At 46.4% G+C, this 23732-nt stretch overlaps 1 protein-coding gene across 3 annotated transcripts in view; it reads left to right on the plus strand.

Moving 5' to 3' along the window:
- The window catches only part of YEATS2 (YEATS domain containing 2), a 1498478-nt gene that overhangs the window by 686398 nt on the left and 788348 nt on the right, over positions 1-23732 (plus strand). For all 3 annotated transcript variants that reach the window (XM_086943990.1, XM_086943991.1, XM_086943992.1), the window contains exon 18: positions 11686-11844. In XM_086943990.1, coding sequence (XP_086800116.1) covers positions 11686-11844 — 159 coding nt within the window. The remainder of the gene's footprint in view (positions 1-11685; positions 11845-23732) is intronic.

Raw genomic sequence — 23732 nt, forward strand, 5'->3', positions numbered from 1 at the left:
TACTAACCTATTGAATGTGTGCTCCCTTTGAGCCACGGCATAACCGTCCTTTACATCTTTTTACCCTTAAGACTGATTTCCCGGTAGCCATCACTTCTGCTAGAAGGGTGAGTGAGCTCCAGGCTCGTTTGTCAAAACCTCCTTTCATGTCTGTTCATCCGAACAAGGTGGTCCTCCGGACCTGTCCATCCTTCCTTCCTAAGGTGGTCACTGCCTTCCACATCATACAGACCATTACTTTGCCCACCTTCTTTCCTCCTCTGCATCCTTCAAAGGAGGAAGAGAGGCTCCACCGTCTGGACCCAAAACGTGTGCTCTCCTTTTATCTGGATTGCACAAAACAGTTCCGTATTGTGTGTCAAAGCTTGTTACTCTCTGGCTAAAAAGGAGCCTCCAGTTAGGCTACATGCTCACTCCACCAAGGCGACGGCAGCCACTACTGCCTTGGGAAGGGGAGTGCCTTTGAATGACACCTGTCAGGCAGCCACGTGGACATCACTGCACACGTTCACCAAACACTACTGCCTGGACAGCCAAGTCCAGAGAGACCGCTTCTTTGGCCGTTCTGTTCTCCAGGATTTTCTAGTGTGCTCTTGGTTCGCCGACCCACCATTGGGGTTGGTATTGCTGAGATATCTATTCTAAGGTAAGGAATCTATAACTAACGTGTTTCTTTCAGATGCAGAAGTTACTTCCCTTCGGTAACATTAGTTAGTTACAGATTCCTTACCGCCTCACCTATCCTCCACGGTCTGCGAACTGATTTCTAGGGTTAAGGACATCCATTCAGGGCCCTAGTTTTGTACACTAATGGTCATTGTGCGCGAGGGTGGTGTCTAAGGGCCATTTGTATCAAGGCCAAATTGATTGCAAACACCGAAATTCGCAGAATGTTGGCGTTTGCGAACTCATTTTCACAAAAGGTATGTATGAAAGAATTTGGGTGCAAAATAAGAAATCGCAAAATTTGCGATTCCTTATTTTGCAATTGCATTTAAGGAATCGCAAATTTAGCGATTCCTTAAATGCAATGTATTAAGGAAAAATACATTCCAAAATGCCCTTAAGGAATCGCAAATTAACACCAACTTCTAGTTGGTGGTAAGTTGCGAATTTCTTGAAAAATGCACATTTCAGCATTTTTCAAAGTGCCATGTGACGCACAAACTTGCCCTTAGGGCATGTATGTGCACCACATGTGCACCCATACTTATTTCAGGGGTGCAACAGGGTGTCCTTTGGACACCCCTGCACCCTTGAAATTATTCTCAATTTGCGATTAGCAAATTGCGAATTGCAAATTGAGAATAAATTCCTATTCCTTCCTATGGGCCAGGAGGCCCATAGAAATGAATGGGAAAGTATTCCTCAATTGCGAATTCGCAATTTGCGAATTCCCAATTAAGGAATATCAAGAAATCGCCAAAAAATTGCGATTTTCTAGATGCATACCAATTAGCGATTCTCAAATAGCGATTTCTTAAAAATTGCTATTACAGAATCGCTAATTGGTATCTTGATACATATGGCCCCAAGTAGCTACCTCTGAGGGACACAGGGATACCCCTTTTTCTTTAAACCTAAGTAGCTACCTCGACATCATCCCGGTGACCACAACGCCGACGAAGGACGTGGAGCCGACTGACGCCACCTTCCGACACACAGAGGTATTGCTGACGAAAAAACTTTCCAGATCCAGTCTGACACCTTCGGGCAATTCTAAGGTAAGGAATCTATAACTAACTAACGTTTCTTACAGATATATCATTACCGAAGGTAAGTAACTTGTGCGTTAGCTTGATTTGTTGCTAGGCAAGTTCCCTTTCTTGTTCCCCCGTCAGGAGCTAGATTGATTGGAAGGTTGTTGCCTGCCTACGTTTGTAAGACCTATCATAGCCTTAGGTGGACCTTTAGAGATCTCTGTATTGTTGTTCGCTTTGTTATCGATGTTTGTTCCTCTGGGCAAATCCTCTTCTTTTCCCAGATCATAATTGGCGTCTTGGGGTTTAGAGGGTAGTCTAAAGATGGAGTAAACTTGTTTAATCTGCACCGTTGAAGGGCCTTTGACAGTTTGTTTATAATGAGATTTTTTAAGCTTCTTGTGCTGTCTTTTCGTCAGTTGAGTATTACCTATGACATGATCTTTTGCTGGTTCAGGGCTCAAGACTTAATTCCTCAAAAGGCAATGGGAATGAGCATGAGTGATTAAATTAGTTTGGTCTTGGTCAGTAGTGTCTTGCCCAAGACTAGGAGTAGACATGCTAGTAAATGGCTGGTAAGTTGTGCTGCTCTGTCGGGCAACTTTTCCGCTGTTCTGTTGGGCAGCGTTCCTTGCTCCCCATGGTTATGAATGAGCTGTCATTAGAGCTTGCTTTAATTACATGGCCGATTGCCAAGGGTTGTATACTTATGTTTCTATGTTGTCCAGCAGTAATTTGTTGACTTGTTAATTTGTTGACTTGATAGCTGCAGGCTGTTAGGGGAACAATTGTCAGGCTTTAAAGGTTTACAAGACTTAAAGGAAGCAGTGTTTTGCGCAACTAGGGGATCAGGTTTCAACTGTAATTTGATATCTGGTAGAACCATGCTTAGAGTGCCCAGAAGTCTTGCCAGCTTATCGTGAATCAGGCTGAACGCACAAGATGGAACTGGTTATACTGCACCGTTTTAGGCATGCTGTGTCAATGAATTTCAAAGCTCCAATTTTCTAACTTACTCGATTGGTATGTAAGAGCATTTACAACAGACTGAAATAAACAGAGCAGAATGTCCCAGGTATTACTTACCTCACCTTCCTGCCGAAGCATTGAGCTTTGGTGAACGTCTGATCTACAGCTGTGGAGGTAGATGTTAGGACTCGCTGATAAGTGTGAGCCCACAGAAAGCCTCCTTAGGCCCAGTGGCACCATAATCTCAGCCTTACGTGAAGAAAAGGTCTTGTCTAGCAGTTCCAAAGAAGGGGATCCTCTTTCTGACTAGGCTCGGGCTGCTGTGGTTTGAATCTTTGACTGGGCTGTAAGCCAGGGGGGGTTTCTCTGTGACATGCTCATCATTTTCGTGCTGGTTTAAAGAGGAGGTCAGCTGATCATAAGATAAAGGATGACGTACCACCATGTTGACCTGAAAACTCTTCCTTTTACCTAGGATTCATATGTGTCCGTGATGCCGTTGGATTGTATTTCAGAGAGGCCTTGGGCGTGCTCCTCATTGTTCTTTGATGCCGAAGGCTCTATTGACCTTTTTTGTCTTACTTACAGACTCTGTTTTGCCCAGTTCTCTCAGTGAAAGGAAGCATTTTACTTTGTGTCAGCTGGATTTTGAGACCCAGCGCTGCCATGATTGTCTGCCAGGCGTGCGTCAAACATACTGGGCGATTGTGGATGGATGTGTGTTTGGGGGCCACGAGCATCTTTATTGTGAGAGCAGTGCATCCATTGGATCTTTTAAAAAGGAAAATTTAATCCAAGTGTTAGACCGTGGGTCTGGGGAGGGGCTGCTAGTGCCGACACTGGAGGTAAAAGATGGAGCACCCACATATCTGTTAGGGGATGCATGTCGCAGGCGCTATGAACTCAGTTGTATCACTATTATTATTGGGTGCATTGGGGAATCTCTGCTTGCGCCTTGTAGTTGTGGTCTGCCCTTGTCTTGCTGGAGCAGATGGTCGCTTTGATGTCTTTACTCCGCAGCAGATAAGTGGGGTATCATTCAGCATAGCGCAACGTGCACCACAGTTCTAGCAGGGCCACTTCCGCTTACCGCCGGCTCTGCCCTCAGGAAGTGCGCTACGCACCTCCAACTCCGTTGGCTAAAATTAGCAACTGCAGATATCAAAAGGCAATAAGCAACAGGCAGCTTCAAAAGTAGACTTGGACGACCCCAGCATGTCACAAAGCTAGAAATATTCTGCCAAGGGATTAGAGATACAATGGACTGCACTGTAATACAATGTAATGCAGTGATTCGCCCGCCCTGTGCTGGTGACTAATGGTGGGCTTTTGACCAGGATCGAGCACGAGCAGTCAGCAGAAACACATTAGTACACCAACCCACACCAGGAAGAAAGTCCAGCTCCCAAGCTTCTTAACATCAAGGTTTAGTTGGAGCTCGATTTGGTCCCACTTTTTGCACTGGCAGAGTAGTTAAAAAACCCTTGTAGGAAACGTGCTCTAGGGCATAGAGCAGGGAGTGCGGGTTGTGGTCTCTCCGAAGAAGCAAGCTGCACCAGCCTAATGCCAGCTGATTCCCCCCCAGAGAAGACCCTGGCCCTAGAGCCTCACCTGCGCTCTGTCGCTGCTGCCTACTCCAACCGGCTCGGCTCTACTCTGGCAAAGTTAACCGGGTGCTGGGGGGCACGGCTAACTGCCGAGCATGGCAGACATGAGCCGACATTTCGACAAATTATCCTGACAGAATGGGATACTACTACAAAGACAACACCTGCACTGTGCGACGGAATGCCTGAGGGACTAGCAGACTGCCCATGGTGAGCCGGGAAGCCATATAACGGAGGCGCCTGTACTTTGCTGCTACACGGGTCTTACTGGGGGCGACGAGAGCTTTTATACACAGCCGAGTGCGGAGCCTTACCGGAACAGCAGGGGAAGCCCCTCTCCCCCCCCGAAACACGATCAGAGACCGTGAAATGCTGTAGTAGATGCATACAGCCTTGCCCTGCAGCCCCTGATTCTTGGAGAGAGGAATAACAGACTTGGCTGGCAGGCGGATTTCAACATGGCGACCGGAGGCCAGAGATAATACTAGTGACGGAGAACGGAGGTACTGCAGGATCGTGGGGCCTAATCTTGGAAGTTGCCAGAGGGGAGCGGAGTACCTGAGGAGTCGGTGACATCGTGAGAGGAGCACGAAAATAAGGTAGTGCACAGTTTTGTGAGGGCGCCGTGCTGCGTGACCTGTGCCCTTCCCCCATGTGATTCTGAGGCCCTAGTAGTGGTGACGGGGAGCTGCGGGTGCATGCAGACTGGGGCAGTGCCGCTGGAACTCTGGCATATGTATTGAAGGACCATTTCGTGGACTCGTTGAGCTCTTCCAACGAGTATGTGCATTGATAAGACCTAGTGGGACACGAGACTGAGTGGTAGTGTGCTGTGCCAAGGGGTGCGACGGAGCGGCGGAGACACCTGATGCGACAAGATTGGATCCTGAAGGTCTGTTGAAGGGAGTAGTTATGGCCGCCTAGAAACAGTGATTGGTGGAATCTGAATTACGTTGTGCACCAATTGAACATACGTCGCAAGCGCGGACTGCCCAAATTACGTAACACAGCAAGCTGCAGCTGGCTATAGTCCGGGGATAGTGAGGAAGTGCCTTAAGTGGTCCAGAGAAGGGAAAGTGCCTACCACGAGAGCCCCCCCCTTACGGGGTGACATTATACAGGGAAGGCATGCACTGGAGTTCTGGTTTCCTCTGCAGCGACGCTGCTGGTGTTCCTAACTGGACTGGGGATCGGAAGCCACAGGTCCCAAGAGCACAGAATTTACTGGACAAAATGGGGTGCAATAAAGAGAAGCAGCAAGACTCACGTGCCTCGGAGAGCACGCACGCAGTACTGCTGAGTGGCCGGACGCAGGACTCGGAGCCGGACATGATATCCCCTACAGAGAAGCAACAATCTACAGATAAATTGGACCTCTTATTAAAAGAAATACGGGACTCGCGAATGGCGTTGGAAACGCAGTTGGGGTCGCTTTCCACTAGCTTTAATCTTCTACAGGCAGACCACAAGAAACTGGCAGAAAAGGTAAAATCCAACAAAATTGCACTGGACGACTTGATATCTCAACAAACTGAGCAAGCCACCCAGCTGGAACAGGTACGGCGTCAACTGCGGGGACTTCAGGACAGAGTGGAGGATGCAGAAAGGAGGTCCCGAAGGAACAACGTGCAAATTCTGGGTATACCAGAGAAGAGTGAAGGACGGAACCCCACACAATTTGTGGAGACCTGGCTGAAGGAACATGTGGCAACGGAGGGACTGTCTGCTCTATACAGTGTGGAAAGGGCACATAGAGTGCCGCCTAGGCCTCCCGTCCCGGTAGCGCCCCCTCGGCCCCTAATAGCACGCATTCTAAATTACAAGGATCGAGGCACTATTCTAAGAGCTGCACGAGAGAATGCTCCTATCCGCTTTGAAAATAAAACGATCTCCTTATACCCAGATTTTACGCTAGCGGTTCAGAAGGCAAGGGCCACGTTCCAAGATGTTAAAAAGAAAGAGAGCGCATAACTTGAAGTATGCCTTACTCTTTCCGGCTAGATTGAAGGTAATACATGGCCAAAAATCTATTTTTTTTTGAGAACCTGGAGGAAATGGCAGACTGGCTGGAGATCACTTTCACCCCCCTACATCACAGGCCTCTTATCCAAGTTGACAAGCGCAGAGGAGAAGACCCTGGGCCAACACCATATGCGGAACAGATCATGACTAGCCTGAGGGATGCTCTTCTGACGGCGGCGGCACTGGCAGAACATGATGCCCGGGCTATGTCTGTCCAGTCCTCGGATGGAGACACGATTTGTTCGGAATCTGAGGCCAGCCTCACACTATTTCCCTTGGTCACCGCACAAACGTCGGATAACTATTGAACTGCTGGAGAGGGCTCATCGGGACTGGTATTGTATAATGAGCTGTCCAGTGGGTTGTTTTGCTGCTGAAATCGTATGTTACCCAGTTTTCTGTCATTGCATATGTGGGTGATGGGTTTGGGCTGGAGCGATGCAGTGCCAGTAAATGTCCAAGGTACATGACCACTAATAACACGGTGGTTGCCTCATCCCCCTTGGCGACTGCACTATGGCATTGTTTCAATAGAGTTTTGGTTGAACTACTAGTTATGGTTTGGTCCTCAGCTGTTTATAGGGAGACCTTAGTATTGGGGTGTTTTGTTGGTTTAGTAAACTCCGCTTTAGCTAATAAGACACAGATCCAGCTCAGTAGATACATTGGTCCTAGGAGGCCACCTTATGCGAAGTCAGATGGCACCCCCTGATAGCTATAAGTGCATCTCCTGGAATGTTCGGGGACTTGGCTCCATCCACAAACGACATAAATTTCTAGCTCAATTGAATAGATGGAAGGTGAATGTGGCATTCCTCCAGGAGACCCACCTAAATCACAATGAAGCAGTAAAGCTAAACAAAAAGTGAAGGGGGCAGTTATTTTCCACATCATATTCGGCCTTTGCCCGTGGAGCCGCGATATGGCTTAGAAATGGATATAGAGCTAGACAGGTCACACCCGCCATTACATAACACAACCAGTAGAAAACTAGCAGATGCACTGAAAAACTGGGCAGTTGGATGGGAGGTTGTAGATGCCTGGAGGGTGAAGCATCCGACAGATAAGGAATATTCCTTTTACTCCCCGACGCACAAATTACATACTAGAATTGACAGAATTTTTTGTACTTTTTTGTTGCTGGCGCAGTTAGTGACTCTACCCACCTGGGGAAAACTTTATCGGATCATAATCCGGTGGAGATTACGCTGCAATGGGGCAAAATACCCACCCTAGTACCAACATGGAGTCTACAACCACAGCTACTGGAAGACTTGGTTTTTAGAACGACACTGTCCACAGCCATAGATAATTAATTCACAGAAAATGCGAATACCGCTTCCTCTAGACAAATAAGACAGTGCTACGAGGAGTGTCCATCAGTACAAGGGTAGGGGCGAGACATAACCTTGTTGTACAGCTTACTGACATAGAAAATACCTTAGGGAGACTGGAACGATTGGCTACATTGGACGAGGTGCACCAGGTGCAGCTGCAGGAAGCTCACATTAAACACGCAGAACTATTGGAAGATCTAAGGATATTGGACTACAGGCTTTATGCACAGAAACTACATGCTGTGGCGGATAGGGCGGGCACGCTGCTGGCTAGAATTATCGAAGATGTCCCGCCGGTCACTCCCATTTTAGAAATTGAGGCTATGACGGGTGGTAAGGTCAATACACAGCTAGATATCAATAAAGCCTTTAGGGAGTATTATGAGAAATTATTTGCACAGCCGGATGCTGCTGAGGTCGCAGACCTCGATGCCTTTTTTGATGATCTGCAGCTTCCACAGCTGCTGCAAGCACACAAAGAGGAGATGGGACACCCAGTGACTGCTATGGAAATCAAAAGAGCAATTAATAGTTTGCCCCGTAATAAATCACCTGGTGGAAATGGGTTGCCTATCGAATTTTATGCAACGTTTGCTGACCTGTCGGTTCCCCATTTGCAGCATTTATATCAGTCAACCCTAGAAACTGGCACCCTTCCCCACTCAACACTTCAGGCGACTGTGGTCTCATTGCTGAAACCAGGGCGAGATAGCACTGACATGGCAGGGTATAGGCCCCTCTCATTATTAAACGTAGATTATAAGATACTGAGTAAGGTACTGGCTACTAGGCTCTGTCAATACATACCACATTTGATACATAGTGACCAGTGCGGGTTTGTTCCAGGCAGGAACACAGCTCTTAATATTAGGAGGCTACATCAAATAATGTCCCACACGCTTCACCGAGCGGACACGGTGGGTTGTATTTCACTAGACCTACGCCAGGCTTTTGATTCCCTCCACTGGGAGTATATGTTCTATGCCCTGTCCAAATTTTGCATTCCGGAGGAATATATAAACTGGGTGAAGCTGTTGTATACGAAACCCACGGCACGGGCGCAGACGGGGAGGCATATTTCACAACAATATAAAGTTGCACGGGGAACCAGACAAGGATGCCCATTGTCGCCCCTGCTGTTTATCCTAGCTTTAGAACCCCTCTTACAGAATCTGCGCTCTACTGCGGGTCATAGAGAGATAGTGTTGGGTCCCCTCACTCACATTGTTTCTGCATATGCAGATGACTTAATATTATATTTTAGGAATTTGTAGGTGACTACGAACCTGTACCTTCTACATTCGCAACGTTTCAAGCTCTGTCCGTGCTGTCAATTAATAAGAACAAGTCCTATGTTTATTTTTTTGCAGACGCGTCATGCACTGGTTTACTGGACTTTGGGAACAGTTCTTTCCAGATAGCACCCAGCACTTTCAAATACTTAGGGATAAATATATATAGAGATACAACCGACCTCCTGGAGGGAAATCTAAACTGTTCCATCACTTCACTGAGGTCCCAAATAGAGTTCTGGGCCTCCTTGCCTATATCAGTGGTGGTCAAGGTGGCAATTGCCAAAATGGTGGTGCTCCCTAGATTATTGTACTTTTTCACCAATTTACCCATTATAATACAGACCAAGATATTTACATTGTTATCTTCTCTACTGATTGAGTTGATATGAGGCAGGGGCAGAAGGCTTATAGGGATTGCAAAGCTGCAATTAGATACTAAACAAGGAGGTCTAGGGGTTCCTGACCTGAAGGCCTACTGTTATGCGAGTCAGCTACAGTGGCTGGGGTACTGGCTGTCGGGGCGGAATCTGCAGGAGATAAACATATCACAGCTAGACTGGCAGAGAGGGGAACTACATGTACTACTGTTGCCAATAGCAAGATTCCACCAACGGCGCCACATCTACTGAAAATTGCGTTGTTGTATTGGAGAAGCTCCCTAAGGTACACCAAGATGGTGACTCCGTACGCCCCAACTATACCTCTATTGGGGATCCCCACACACTTAGGCAGGGTCACAAAAAGTAGAATGAGAGCATGGGACGATGTAGGAGTGACCACAGTAGGTGATTTCTTCAAAGAGGGCACCCTGATGCCTCACAATGTGTTCATTTACGAACACTGAGCGTCTGACACACTGTTTATTCTGCACGCAAGTATTTCTCACTACAGATGCACTACAGCCGTCCAAGGGGGGGTGGAAACAGCCACGCACACACTAGTCTCGATGCAGCATTTGATGGGCACTGGTCGACACCTAACGAGGTGACTGTACAAGGGCATCCCTACAGTGGCGGTAGTGTCACTGCAGCCCCTTCGTACCAAATGGGATTTAGATATAGGCCGAGCACTCAGTGACAAGGAATGGGGTAAGATGTTAGAATACCCTAGAAAGGTGTTGAGGATCCCGAAATTTAAATTCATACAACTTATGATTCTGCACAGAGCCTACCTGACGCCGTGTAAGCTAAGTGTTATGTTTCAAGATGCGGCAAATGTGTGCCCGCGATGCCAATCATCAGCAGCGGACTTGATGCACATGTTGTGGAACTGCCCATGGTTGCGCCACTACTGGGCAATGGTCTGCAAGATCTTGATAGATATAACACCAGTGAGGATTAACAACAGACCGCAATACTGTTTGCCGGGACTGGGCCCTAGAGGGAGGAAAGGTAGCCCAATTACCAAATTCAACAACCTGGCCCTCATACTAGCCAAACCTAATGTTACCATGAAGTGGAAAACTGCTCGATCTCCGTCACTGAAGGACTGGTATGGAGAGTTAGTGCGGTGGGGCAGGGCGGAGGGTGCAGAATTAAAAAAGGGAGGAACAACGCAGATTGCGCAAGATTTCTATATCCTTAGAATGGAACATATTGATGGAGGAGCTTGGAGCTGTGGACATACTTGAATATTGCCTCTAGGATGTGCTTAAATGGAGTATGGGAAATATGGACATTCGGCTGTAATAGAGTATTGAAGGATACAGTGACTTACTGCTGTGGGCCAAAAATATTGAAAGGTATGTATTACATTGATAAGCTGAGCTGAACTGATTACATGACTAAAGATTTCCTTGTTTGCTGAGTCTACCGGGGGAGGGAGGCGGGAGGGGACGTAAGTGGGTTTTAGTTTACCTTGAAGTTTTATGCTATGTAGAATGCTGACAAAATATTATCCAGTTATGGCTCCTTAGCCTGAGGTATATCCTTAAAGCATTGTATATGAAGGGAGCAAGGCCCAAGACGATCTAAAAATAAAAATAGAATGAGGAGTACTGATGGGTGTTCTGGGCTCTAAACATGCCAATGAATGTAACATGGTGTAAGTTACGGTTCAATGAATTGTGGATATTATTGCTTGATAGGTAATATGTATAATTATATTGAGGATGTACTGGCTAAATATACCCTGCAATGTATTATGCTGATACTTTCTAATAAAAACTATGTTTAAAAAAAAATTAACCGGGTGCTCAAGGGCCACACCCTGAACTGGGTCCCAAAGATGGGGCCAAAACATTAGGCCCAGGGCCGAAGGAGCCAGGTACCATCTGTCAGGGGCCACTGATGGTGAAACTGTCCATCCTCGTCTTCACCGGAGCTACAAGTTGCGATGTGTGATGTCAGCGCGTATCCAAGCGTATTCTCTATAAGCAATGGAGCCTTCGCAAATGGCAATCAATTGCCTAGGCATACAGTGCTTTATTATTATTTTCCACAATTTTACACTTAAATTTCCTTACCAGTGGAAACATTGTTTTCGGCCTTTAAACACTGTTGTTCAAAATGATTCGTTAGGAATAGGGTCCATGATCAGGAACTGTTTGTGTGTTAAAATAAGTCACAGCTTATTCTGCAGTCTAATAGTAGGGCTTTTCAGACTTATCAGATCTATTTAGATTTAAATTCATTGAACATCTGTGTTCGAAACCTGTTTATTACAATTCAGGATATTGACCTTTGTTGATGTTCAGTGAGTCAACCCTACACATTATCATGCACAGTCTGATTTAACGTCATTTTTTTCTCTTCAGGGCACGTTTTTGGTTGGTCAGACATCAGCTCAGAGCACTGCAAAGCCAGTGACCCAGAATGCAGTGGTTCAGGGTGGTATGGGACCTGGGACATCAACTACGCCTCCACAGCCCTCATTAAAAGTAGTTTCCGGACAAAAGACTACTATACTTGCACAGGTACTGAAATGTTATGTTGCCCATCATATTCATCCTCTTATTTTGTAAACTATGGTTGCAAATCTACCATTTAAATAGACTTTGATCCTAAAATACATGTGATAATCACAGCAAATACCACATTAAATAATGTTTTAATACTTTCTGTAAAACAGCATTGGTTGATTTTTGGTTAACCTATGAGCTTACCCATTTTCTTGCAAAATATTTACTTTCTAACTTTCATGATTATAGCTCACCATCGCCATTTTTTAGTTAATCGTCCTTCATTTTCCGTATTTCCTTCCCATTCTTTAATTGTTCTATTAAAGCCAGACATGAATTACTGGTTGCAAAAAAAATTTCACAATTTGCTGCCAGCATTTATGACCAGTAAAGAATTTTACTAACTAACCAAATTCTACTTTAGATTGAGCCGTAATCTCACTTACCTCATGAATAATAATCACCCACACCATTCACCGTAGACATATCAGCTCTGCCACAGAGCATTTAGCTGCAGTCAAAGGTTTAGTCAATAAGCCCAACCCATAATAGTCCACGCCTTGAGTCACTGCCCAAGATTGTTCTCATAACTGTCTATGGGGGTTCAAGTACTGCCCTCGTCTAAGCAGCAGAATCTATATTCCCTTCGTAGCACTGACAAGATAATTTCACTCGGTGCCTTTCTGATATACCTTCGACTAATGATACCTTTACCATGGCTATACGGCCCACCTTTTAATGCTTAGAACCCCATTACTTTTACCTGGTGGGCAAGGTCCTAGTAAATAACCATTGAGACAGCTAGTAATAGAGAAAAAGAGGGACCACAGAAATTTGGTTTAAGGGATGGTTCCTTAGTTGATGATTGGTCCACTGCAAGTTAGACCCGGTTATCTACCTTGCCCAGAATATAAAGATGGGAGGAGGCTTTAAAAAATACTAGTCTTAAAAGCAGGCTACTCAGTGTGTCATGGGATAGTCATGCCGGGGGCAGAGGTATCCATACATCCTTCTTCTTTTTCGGGCAAGTGTGGTATATTGTTAGAAGTGAGCAGACTGGAAAGTGCTAAACAGGGTGATCTTAAACTGAGACAGTAATGTCCAAACAGATTGGGAGATTACTCAACTGAGGCTAACCCGCTGGCTTTCTTTGATGTAAAAAGATCAGGCAAATAATTCCAGTTTGCTCCCACCTTCATTCATGATTTAATAAAGTGAAGGAAAAAACAATCTTAATGACTCCGGACTTTATGCAATGGCCCAGAAGTAGGCATTACTATGGATTTTAGCCTTGCATGTCAGCACTTAGACAAGGCATTGAGTACCTTTTTCTTTTGGTGAGATAGAAAGCTTTCCCTTCTTATCAGATTTGCACCTTCCACACAGAGGTCACCCTCACTAGCCCTCTGCAAGTGAAGAACCTACTAGCAAGATTTCTTTCTTCTCTGTACTAGAAAACTTGTTTCAGCCAAGTCCAACATACATGGTCCCTGTTAAGGATGTGAAGCACTCAGGAGATGAAGTCCCTTTGGGGATCAAACCATCATCCGCTCCAGAGGCTCATTGGTTCCTTTGATGTGAGTACTGCATCCCAAGCCACTGTTGCACAGTATGATTGAGCCATTCTGCAAACCGAGCACAGTGCTGCAGGCCAGTGCATAGTGAAATTGAATGAGTGTTTCTCCTCAGCAATGGGCTAGGGGAACAGGTCTTAGCTCCCTTTGACTCTATAGACTTAAATTAGGAAATGGAGCCTAGCTACTTTTGTTTGACAGTCTGCATCACAGCCCCACAGAATGGCCAATCTCCTGCTCACCTCTCCACCCATGTGGTTTTATAGGTTTAAGATGAGAGGGAAAATGCTATCAGATCAATAAGCAAGATCTCTGTTGCAAGAAAAAAGCGCAAAAGTCCTTGCTTCCACCTCTCGTCCACCCCAAAACAATCCACAGAAGGCAAAGCAAAGCCACCTAACTAGACTCTAAGACACTTCAAGGCAGCAGTCATTTTATGTTTTTTTTAGACAAAGCGTACCACTTAAAGTGTAAAGTGACCCTCCTGCCTTTCTTTCTGACGCAAGTTTTGGAAGGCTAGGTATTCACACCGGCCCTCTTGGGGCGACCTCAAGGCTTTCAGGTTTCTAGAGGTGGCTGTCCATCGCATCCGGATTTGATCTATTTGGTCTCTAACATGGCTGTCCACCATGATCCCTGCACCTCAGCAGTGTTACATAACTCCTACCAATCCAGTAGAGCTCCTGCTATCCTTAGAGCAGATTCTCACAACCCTGGTGCAACTACTGGGCACTTTTGTCAGGTAAAGAGGTCTTCCTGTCCCACTTAACACTGCTGGTAACCATTGGTTCTCCAGCATTGGAGCTTTCATTGATACCCATGCTTGACTTGTCCTCAGACTGGAACCATCAGTACTCCATGTTAGTTAAGCAATGTGGGTTGCACTCCCAACATTTTGAAAAATGGTCTGGCACTACACGCAGTTGGTCCCCCTCTTAGTGTGACCCGAACTTCAGTCAATGACAGAGCAGCAGCAGCCCCATCCCTATACCTGACAAAGGCTTCCTACTTCCAGATTTTCTAAGGCACATTCAGCGACGGGGAATCCTCAGGAGCTTGGTCTTCATTTTACTTTTTGGAGAAGTTCTACTTCACTTTAATTTTTCTTCACCTCTTCAGCTGTAGTGGCAGTGTTCTACCTTTTTTTCATTTCCTGAAAAATTCCAAGAAGTCATAATCGTTGAGAACAAGTCTTTTCTTTCTTGCCGGCGGCTAGTGGAAACTGTATATGGAGGATCCTCCCACCCAACTACCTTTACTGCTTCTATTCCAGTTCAGTAACATTTTCTCATCCAACACTCTGAAGTTCACAGAGAGAAGGCTAGCTTTGGTGATTTTTGAGTAAAAGGCGTAGGCTCCTTCATCAAGTAAGCAGCTGTTGTCCTTTAAGCCAGCTTCAAAGAAATCTAAAACGACGACTTCAATACTGACTGAAAGACCCTCTGACCCTGTGCTTAAGAGTCAGACTTCTCATCAGCCATTATCATCCTCCTCGCTGCCAACAATGGAGCAGAGCTACCCAGAAAGCAGCAGCAAAAACCTAAAAGGTTAGTACCATCTAGCTCAGAATTACCTTTGGAAAAGTACAATTATCCCAGACAACATTTCCAAAAGATTAAAACTGTTGAATAGCTCATTGTCGACTATAATGAAGAAGAACTAGTGACCAAGAGCCGTGTCATTTGCAGCCGCTCTGATGATGACTTAGCAACCTGCACATTTATTTCCTGAGAAAGCTACATTAACTAAAGGATCATCACCGATGGCTACATCAGCGGAGATTCACCCATCAGTGACTAGAGTCCCACTGACGCCAAACCATACATGTTGACAGTGGGACATTAACAGCTCTTGACGGCTTTCTCGTTAATGATGCAGCCAATGGTAGGATTCCATCAGGCAGCTATTTCTCTTGCAATGCCTACTGCAGCTGTGTCAGTTGTGGGGCTTCAACAATTTTATCATTGCCTTCAGTTATGTCACTCCAATCATTACTTGTCTACCTAGTACTGCCTCAAGCTCCTGCCAATGTTTTTTAACATGGCTTTCCAGTTCAAGAGGGGAAAGATAAAGAAGGCCCTGGCATGGATCAGATTGAGACCTTTTTGAGTGATAACGATTATCAGAGGGACTAGAAGCAACTCAAACTGCTGATCTCCATACAGAATATGTAGACATTGATGATGAAGAAAAGCAGGAAAGCCTGGCATCTCCAAAACAAAATCTTTTGCACTCACCTCATTGAAGCTCCTTTGAAAGCAGCAAGAATTATTACATTCTTCAGTAACTCCTCACTGTGCTGCTCACAATGATGCAGGACAATTCAAAACGTTAGCAATTGTTACCTCAATAAATCCCTCAACTGAAAGCAGTATCCAAGCCTGACCTGCCAGTCCTATTTATCTGGAACCTACTGCTCAACAGGATGTACCAGCTAAGGTCTCCAAATCTGCCAAACAGGTGCCTTTGCAGATTTCACAAAAGAATGAAAGTAAGGCGATCCCTATTGATTATGATATGTGTAAGAGGGTGGCTTAGTATATGGTGCACATTTATTTAAGTGAAGCACCTTGAACTAATCCAGACAACCCTTATGGTTATTTTAATGGTCTTAGACAACCATAGAAAGCTCTCTAAGTGGTAGCTGTGGAGAGCAGCCTTCAGGCTTAGTCCAGAGGGAGTGTTAAGCAGCTTTTTTTACCAGAACAAATCATATTGTGTAGGTTAAACAAAAAACAACCACACAGTGTAGGTAAATTGTTGTTGGTTGATATGCTTTATTTCGATACATAAAAATATCTTAAAAGCAGTACATACAATAAGTATTAAAAAAGGTATACAGCAAATGTACATGACAAAACATCCAAGAGATAAAAAAGACAATAAAACATTAGGATATGTACAGTTAAAAAATAATTGAATTGGTATGTACAGTTAAAAAAGAATTAAATTGATAGTGTAGGTAAAGAAATAGCTCTGTTTATTATACACACTCACTAACACATTGGTTTATCGCCTACCTATACAATACAATTACACACAATACTTAAACCTACAATTACACACAATACTTGTAAAAAGGTGAGTAAGCACAAATTCACAGTGGTCTCCAGGGGGAGACCAAACCATATACTGAAGAAGTGGAATGTGAAATGCGACCAAAGTCCAGACTTGGGCCAGGAGACTCAGAAGAGCTGGGGAAACAAGGAACCACCCAATGTAAGTATCCTGTAACCCCACGGAGGCTGTGTGCAGTGTGGAAAAACAGCAGCGTGCTCAATACAAGTCAACGGGAAAGTTGCGTTTACAGTTTTAGAAAAGAGGACCCTTCCCAGTGGACCCTGAAGAAACCCTGTAGAAGAGAGAAGGTTGGAGCATCACCCCACCCATGGATACCCTAAGAACCAGGATACCTACACCAGAGAAGCCGGATGCATAGGTGCGAAGTGACGTTGGAAACACCCATTGAACACAATGGAAAGATGCAGCTGGCGATGAAAGTGAAAGAGTCTGGTGGAATCCAATGGTGGATTCTAGACCAGAAGAACCTGCACGCAGAGGGGACAGAGTCTATGCCACTCTGAGGTGACCAGGAGGCATGGAAGAGCAATGACCACCGACGACGGAAGATGCAGGAGTAATGACAATGACCTTGGCTCTGCAGCTGTGAGGACCAGGTGATGCTGTGGAAGACAAGAAGCCATTCACGAGCTGTCCCACGTCGGAAGTCGAGCATCAGGGGGTGAGTGTGCAGCGGGAGCACCAACAAGCTTTGACAGCAGCAACAGTTTGGGTAAATGAAAAAGGAAAAATGTTGGGACCCGCAAAGTCCAAAGGACTTACCAATTGCAGGAGAGTCAGGGGAGGCCCAAGTAAGCAGGGCAGCCCACTGAAGCCAAATAAGACACTCAAGAGGATCCACAGGTTGAAGGCATAGGCGTCACAAGGGGACCTCTAGCAGCACACTAAAGTTGCTGGTCCATGGTGCAAAGGATGCGGTGAGGACGAAGATCTTGGCAGGAAGAGAGGCTGAAGAGGCTGGAGCTTCTTGCAGCCTGAAGATCTCTGAAGTACAGAGCCAACAAGCCTTGGTAAGTCGACGCGGTTCACACGGGTTCTGCTCCAATGGTTCGCACAATGGATACTGGTCTTAAACTTGCTGAGACGAGCGGTTGGCCCTTAGGGGAGTTGCAGAACCACCAGCTGTGTTGCTGAGCTTTTCGGAGTCCGTGGGACTTCTGGAGCAGCAGACTGATCAGCTTTGTTGCGATGCCTGCAGATGCAGGGAGTGACTCCTTCACTTCAAGGGAGATTCCTTTGGATGTCTTTGATTCCCACAGGCCTGGAGAGGAACCTAGAAGAAGCACAGACGATGAAGAAGACTTGCAGAACAGTGAGACCAGGAGCAGTAGAAGTCTTCCTTGGTGCATTCTCGGTTCCAGACGAAGTCCAGGTGCCCAGATGGTCGAAGTTGAAGTAGTTTAGAGTATGAATTTTGTCCTACGACTAATCTGAAGAGCCACTCACAGGTAAGCCCTTAAGCGCCTTAGGGAAAGGGTTGAAACCATTCAAGGGTCTCCCCCATGGAAGGGACTGGACAGAAGGGAGTCCTTTGTCCAGTTTTGCGCTAGAGTAGGAGCCAAGGGCTCCCTGAACTGGCTCAAACTAGAGTATGCAAGGAGGTCACCAAATGTGCCTCTCAAAGCAGTCTGGTGGTGCATCCAAGTGCCCCCACCCCAGCTCAATACACTAAGTCCTGTCTGGGAGGTGGTCACACCTCCCTGTGAAAGAAAGAAAATCTAGTATTCTACTTTCCCCTGCTCGAGCTCAGTTCAGCAGCAGGAGGGCAGAATCGTGTCTGTGGTCGGCAGCAGCACTAGCTTTATAGCAGACCCTGGAAGGCTGTTACTGGAGTAATAAGGACTTCTTGGAGGAAACCCCCCCCCCTGTGCATGGAATCATACCTCCAACACCAGTAACGGTGTTAAAGTATGATTCCAACATGTTTGATCCAAACATGCCCAGGTTCGGCGCAGCTAGTATATAGTTGGCCATTGTGTAATGATGTATGGCCACTATATGTATGGAAATGGCTGGCCGCACCTACAAAGCTTGGAGAATCGACTCTGGGATTTGTAGGGGGTGCCCTGCTCATGCAGGGCAACCTCACACTTATAAACTAGCACCCTGCCTTCAAGGTTTGAAAGGCCTGCTCTAGGGGTGACTTATAGGTTTTAAGTACAGTGACCTCAGATATAAGGAAACGTAATTCTGCTGTAAGTGGTGCTACCACCAACTCATACAGGTTGTCATGGCAGGCCTGTAGTCACAGTGTGAGTGATCTCTCACAGGTAGCGTAATACATGCTTCAGCCCATGGGAGACCACTGGAGATGTGCAAGGATTGCTGCGCCATGGGAGTATTCCCTCAAGCTCCTTGCTGCGCGACGCGAACTGACTCAGTAAAGTTCCAGATCGGTTGTGAGGAAGGTCCCAGGATCGTTCATGGAGTCTTACCTGGCAGCCCACTCCATTTCATCAGGTATGTCCCACAAGAGCCCTTACTGGTCTCCCGTTGATAGATTCGCCCTCGACGCCTGTCAGGCCTCAGGAATCCCGTGACTGATCCAGAGCAGAACTGGTCAAACGACCTAAACTTTCCCTGGCACCACTGACTGCCAATGGCTAGCATTATTCTCGATTCCGATATGGAGCCGGTCGGGTGTTGTCTGACGCCGACCTGGTCCAGACTTTCCATATTGGATCCGGTGCCTTATTCCTGTCACATGCCTGCATTGGGTAATGATTGGAAGGGGTCTATGGACCCTTACCAGCCCTAGCAGATCCAGAGGACACATGGTACGAGAATAAGGCAGAAACCAGTGGGCCAGATGCCTCCACAGACACTGGCCTGGTCTCCTGCCCATACTGAGGCCATGGAGGAGGGTGCCTCTTTCGCAATGGTGGTGTGGAGGGCGGCTGAGGGCCTGGACCTTATGCTACCTCAATGGCAGTCAAGACAAATGTTTTGACGAAGGTGCTTCAGCTGGGAGTTACCCCCACCTAACCATTACGCTTATGTAATGAATCCCTTATCGATGTGCTACTAGGGCCTGGTCCAAGCCCTGCATATGTGCTCATGTGCATGTGATGATTACCTGCCTCCTTCGGCGCGCCTCAGTGGACCCGAGTTTCCTCACCCAGCATCCCACACTGGAGTGCTTGGTGGACAGGCCTCCACCTCCAAAATCAACCCTGGCCCATTCCCTACCACTCTACCAGATATGGAAACCAAAAGTCTGGATACCTTCTAGAAGAGGATGTTTTCTCCTGCCAGCCTAGCTCTGTGGTCAGTAAACAATGTGTGCCTCTTGAGCCAATACTCCCATTTAATCTGGGACTTGGTTACGCAAGTGCTGCCCATGATCTCGGAGGAGGCCTGAGCCATACTCTCTAAAGGAATTTCTAATGGGATGGATGTAGCCAGGTCCAGTATAAGATCTGAGTTAGACACTTTAGACTCGCTGGGCAGAGCAATTTCGTTGTTGATAGCTTTTAGACGCCCATGCCTGGTTGAGAACTACTGACTTTAGGTGGGAGGTCCCCGCCTTGCTCGTGGACATGTCCTTTAATGGCTCCCTGTCTGATTTGGAGAGAAGCAGACTCAGCACTGGAGTGCTTTAAGGACAGCCGAACTTTGGCTTTACATGGCTGCTTGCCAACCTCATTCGGCCTTCCACCTTTTGTGTGGCTCCAGAAGGGGCTTCAAACCTAGTCTCAACACTCCCAGCCACCACAGCTAAAATGTTTCACTATCTTTTCATGGCCCAGGTCCCTACAGACCACGTGCGACAAGCAGACATAAGTCTTCTCAGTCAACCCCACCCTCTTAGCAGCCTCATACTTCAAACCCTTTCAGTTTGCCCTCCGACGATCAGGGGGCACCCAGTGAGACCAGGATACGCCATCACCGGCCACATTGGAAGTCAATAACATCCGACCTGTGGATTTTGCAGCTCGTCCACATGGGCTATTCTCTCCGCTTTGTGACTACCCCTTCCCTTGCTGTCCACTTGTGACACACATACGGAGGACTTCCTCTCCTTACTCCATTAAGAAGTGCTGGCTCTCTTGTCCAGCTATAGAGAAGGTACCTGCATCATAAGTAAGTTGTGGTTGCTATTCCTGTTACTTTCTGATGTCCCTGAAGGATGAAGACCTTCGTCCTATCCTAGACCCGCACCTTCTCAACCTCTCCTTAAAAAAGAAGAAATGAAATCTGCCCAGGTCCTGTCTGCCCTGAACCCAGGAGACTGTATGGTAGCGTTGGACTTACAGGATGCTTACTTTCACATCCCGGTCTTGCCTACCCAAAGACGTTGCCTGCAGTTCACGGTGGGTCAAGAGCACTTTCAGTTTGCTTTGGTCCCCCCTCGGCCACACCAGCATCCCTCAGGTGTTCACAAAAGTGATGGCGGTGGTCACAGCTCTCCTGCGGAGGTTAAGATTTCCAGTCTTTCCCCACCTTGAGGATTGGCTCGCCCGAGGCATTCGTCTCCCACCTTCAAACTACGGCAAACCCTCTGCATTCGCTGGGGTTCACTATCAACGTGCTGAGTCACACCTGACTTCCTCTCAGATGCTACCTTTCATCTGAGCCATTCTGGACTTATCCTCCCGAGAGGCGAGTCCAGGATTTTCAGACTGATACAGATGTTTCAGCCTCTATCCTAGTTTTCGGTGAGACTGACTCTGAGGCTGCTGGGCTTCATGGACTCCTGCATCCTTTGAGACACATGCCCGTTGGCATATGCAGGCGCTGCAGTAGGATCTGAATTTCAAGTGGGTGCTGCATCTGGGAAATCTTTTCAACATGCTCCAGATTTTGAAGGGCACTGCAAATGATCTGCAGTGGTAGCTAACAGACTGCGATTGAGTCAGTAAAGGACCTCATTCTCTTTTCCACCCAGAGCAGACAGTAGTGATAGACATGTCACTCCGGAGCTGAGGCGCCAATCTGGGAGAGGCGGAGATCAGAGGACTCTGGTCTCCAACAGAAATTCGGGATCCACATCAATCTGTTGTAGTGTTGTTAAGTCCGATTGGCATTGAAAGACATTCTTTCTTCAATTAAGGGAAGGCTAGTGGAAGTGTTCTGGGACAACACCACCACTATGTGGTACTGCAACAAACGAACAAGGTGGGGTGGTGTTGTGGACCCTTCGTCAAGAGGTCTTGTACCCCTGGACATGGCTAGAACACCTGGGCATATTCCTAGTGGTTCAACACCTGGCGGGCTCTCTGAAAACCAGATCGGACATACTCAGTCATCAATGCCTAGCAGATCACAAATCACGTCTCCATCCAGAAGTGGCACAAGGTCGCTTCTAGGAGTGGGGAGATCCTTGGTTAGATCTGTTTGCCTCCGTGGTGAACGCACAATGTCAGCCCTTTTGCGCACTGGAGTTTCCAAGACTGCATTTTTCTCGGAGAGGCTTTACATTCCAAGTGGAGCTACAACTCCTGTACACTTTTCCACCAAGACCACTCTTGCCTGGAGTTGTCAAGAAGATCGGGAACAACTGGGCCCAAGTTATTCTTGTGGTGTCAGACTGGACACTGAGAGGTTGGTATCCAGAACAGTTAAGCTGGAGCTTTGGTCCTCTGATCAGGTAGCCTTTTTGGGAGGATCTACTGTTTCAGCAATAGGTTTCTACACCCAAACCTTAAAACGTTGTGCTTTCATGTGTTGAGCTTGAGCGGCGACAGTTGACAGATTTTGACCTTCTACCAGAAGTCTACAATTTTATCTTGCCAGCCAGGTGTCCCGCTAACAAAGCGGTATTTGTTGGTTGTTGGAACAAATTTGTGACAAGGTGTACATAACCGACATGTTAAACGTTTGTCTGCACCCCTTTGCCAAGTTGTTTTGTTTAGTCTTTCCTTGGCCCAGCAGGGCTCTGCTTTGGGTACATTGAAGGAAGTCCTTCAGACTCTAGTATCCTTTTCTCCAAAGATGGCACCTACCTATCACGTAGACCAATCCATCACTCTGATCCAAAGAAAGTGTTTTTGTTCTACCTTGAGCGCACAAAAGATTTCCACGTGGACAATCAACTGTTTGTGGGGTACGTCAGAGCCAAGTACGGGAAGGCTTGCGGAGTCCACGTCCTGGACATCTGTCAGGCAGCAAGGTGGGTATTCTTACACACGTTTCACAAAGCATTACTGTCTAGATTGTGAGGTCCATCGTGATCAGCACTTTGCCTGTTTAGTCCTGCAGATTCTTTTAGTTTGGTCCGTTTCATGTCCCACTTCTGGAGAGGAATTGCTTGGTTACTATTCTAAGGTAAGCAAACTGCAGCTAGAAGTCTATATCAGATGAATAATTTACTTACCTTCCGTAATGCCTTATCTGATAGATACTCTATGTAGCTGCAGATTCCTTAATGATCCTCCCCGCTCTGCAAACGGATTTTAGAGTAAAGGTCATGTTCATCGCGATTAGCACTTTACCAGTTTGGTCCTGTAGGTCTTATTGGTTCGATCTGTTTTGTGAGCCCACCTCTGGGGAAGAATTGCTTAAGTATCTATTCTAAGGTAAGGAACCTGAAGCTAGAAGTCTTTATCAGATGAACAAATTACTTGGGGCCATATGTATGAATGTTAGGTTTTGCGATTCTCAAATAGCAAATTTTTGAAAATCGCTATTTGAGAATTGCAAAAAGCCATGTATGTAGGATTTGCAAGACATTTAGCGAATCCTATATGTTCCTTAATTGCGAATCGCAAATTGCGATTCGCAATTAAGGAATACCTCCCCATTCATTCCTATGGGCCTAGAGGCCCAGATAATCTGCAATTTGCGATTCCTTAAATGTATGCGCAAAATAAGGAATCACAAATTTTGCGATTTCTTTATTTTAGAGTCAGTTGTGCTTTCATACATAGCACTAGGCCAAATTGCGATTGCAAACGCTGAAATTCTGCGAATTTCAGCGTTTGCGATCGCAATTCACCTGGATACATATGGCCCTTACTTTTGTTAATGCCTCATCTTGTAGAACATTATCTAGCCCCAGATGCCTTACTGACCCTCCCACTATCCCCACTCTGTGAACAGTTTCAATAGGGTCATCCTTCTGAGGGCCTTAGTAATACACACCAGTATGTCAGTGTTCTTTATGACTCCACGCTTCTGGGTTGGATAGTCGCTACATGAAACAGAAGACAGCACACTGGTTAGTACTCTGCATCAAGATGTGCTACGTATTGGTCAAAAAGCAACCTCCCCGAGGGCTTGCAAGCTCATTCTCCCAGAGCCAAGGTT

The sequence above is a fragment of the Lissotriton vulgaris genome, chromosome 11 (genome assembly GCF_964263255.1).
Source record: "Lissotriton vulgaris chromosome 11, aLisVul1.2, whole genome shotgun sequence".
In the NCBI taxonomy this organism is placed as follows: domain Eukaryota; kingdom Metazoa; phylum Chordata; class Amphibia; order Caudata; family Salamandridae; genus Lissotriton; species Lissotriton vulgaris.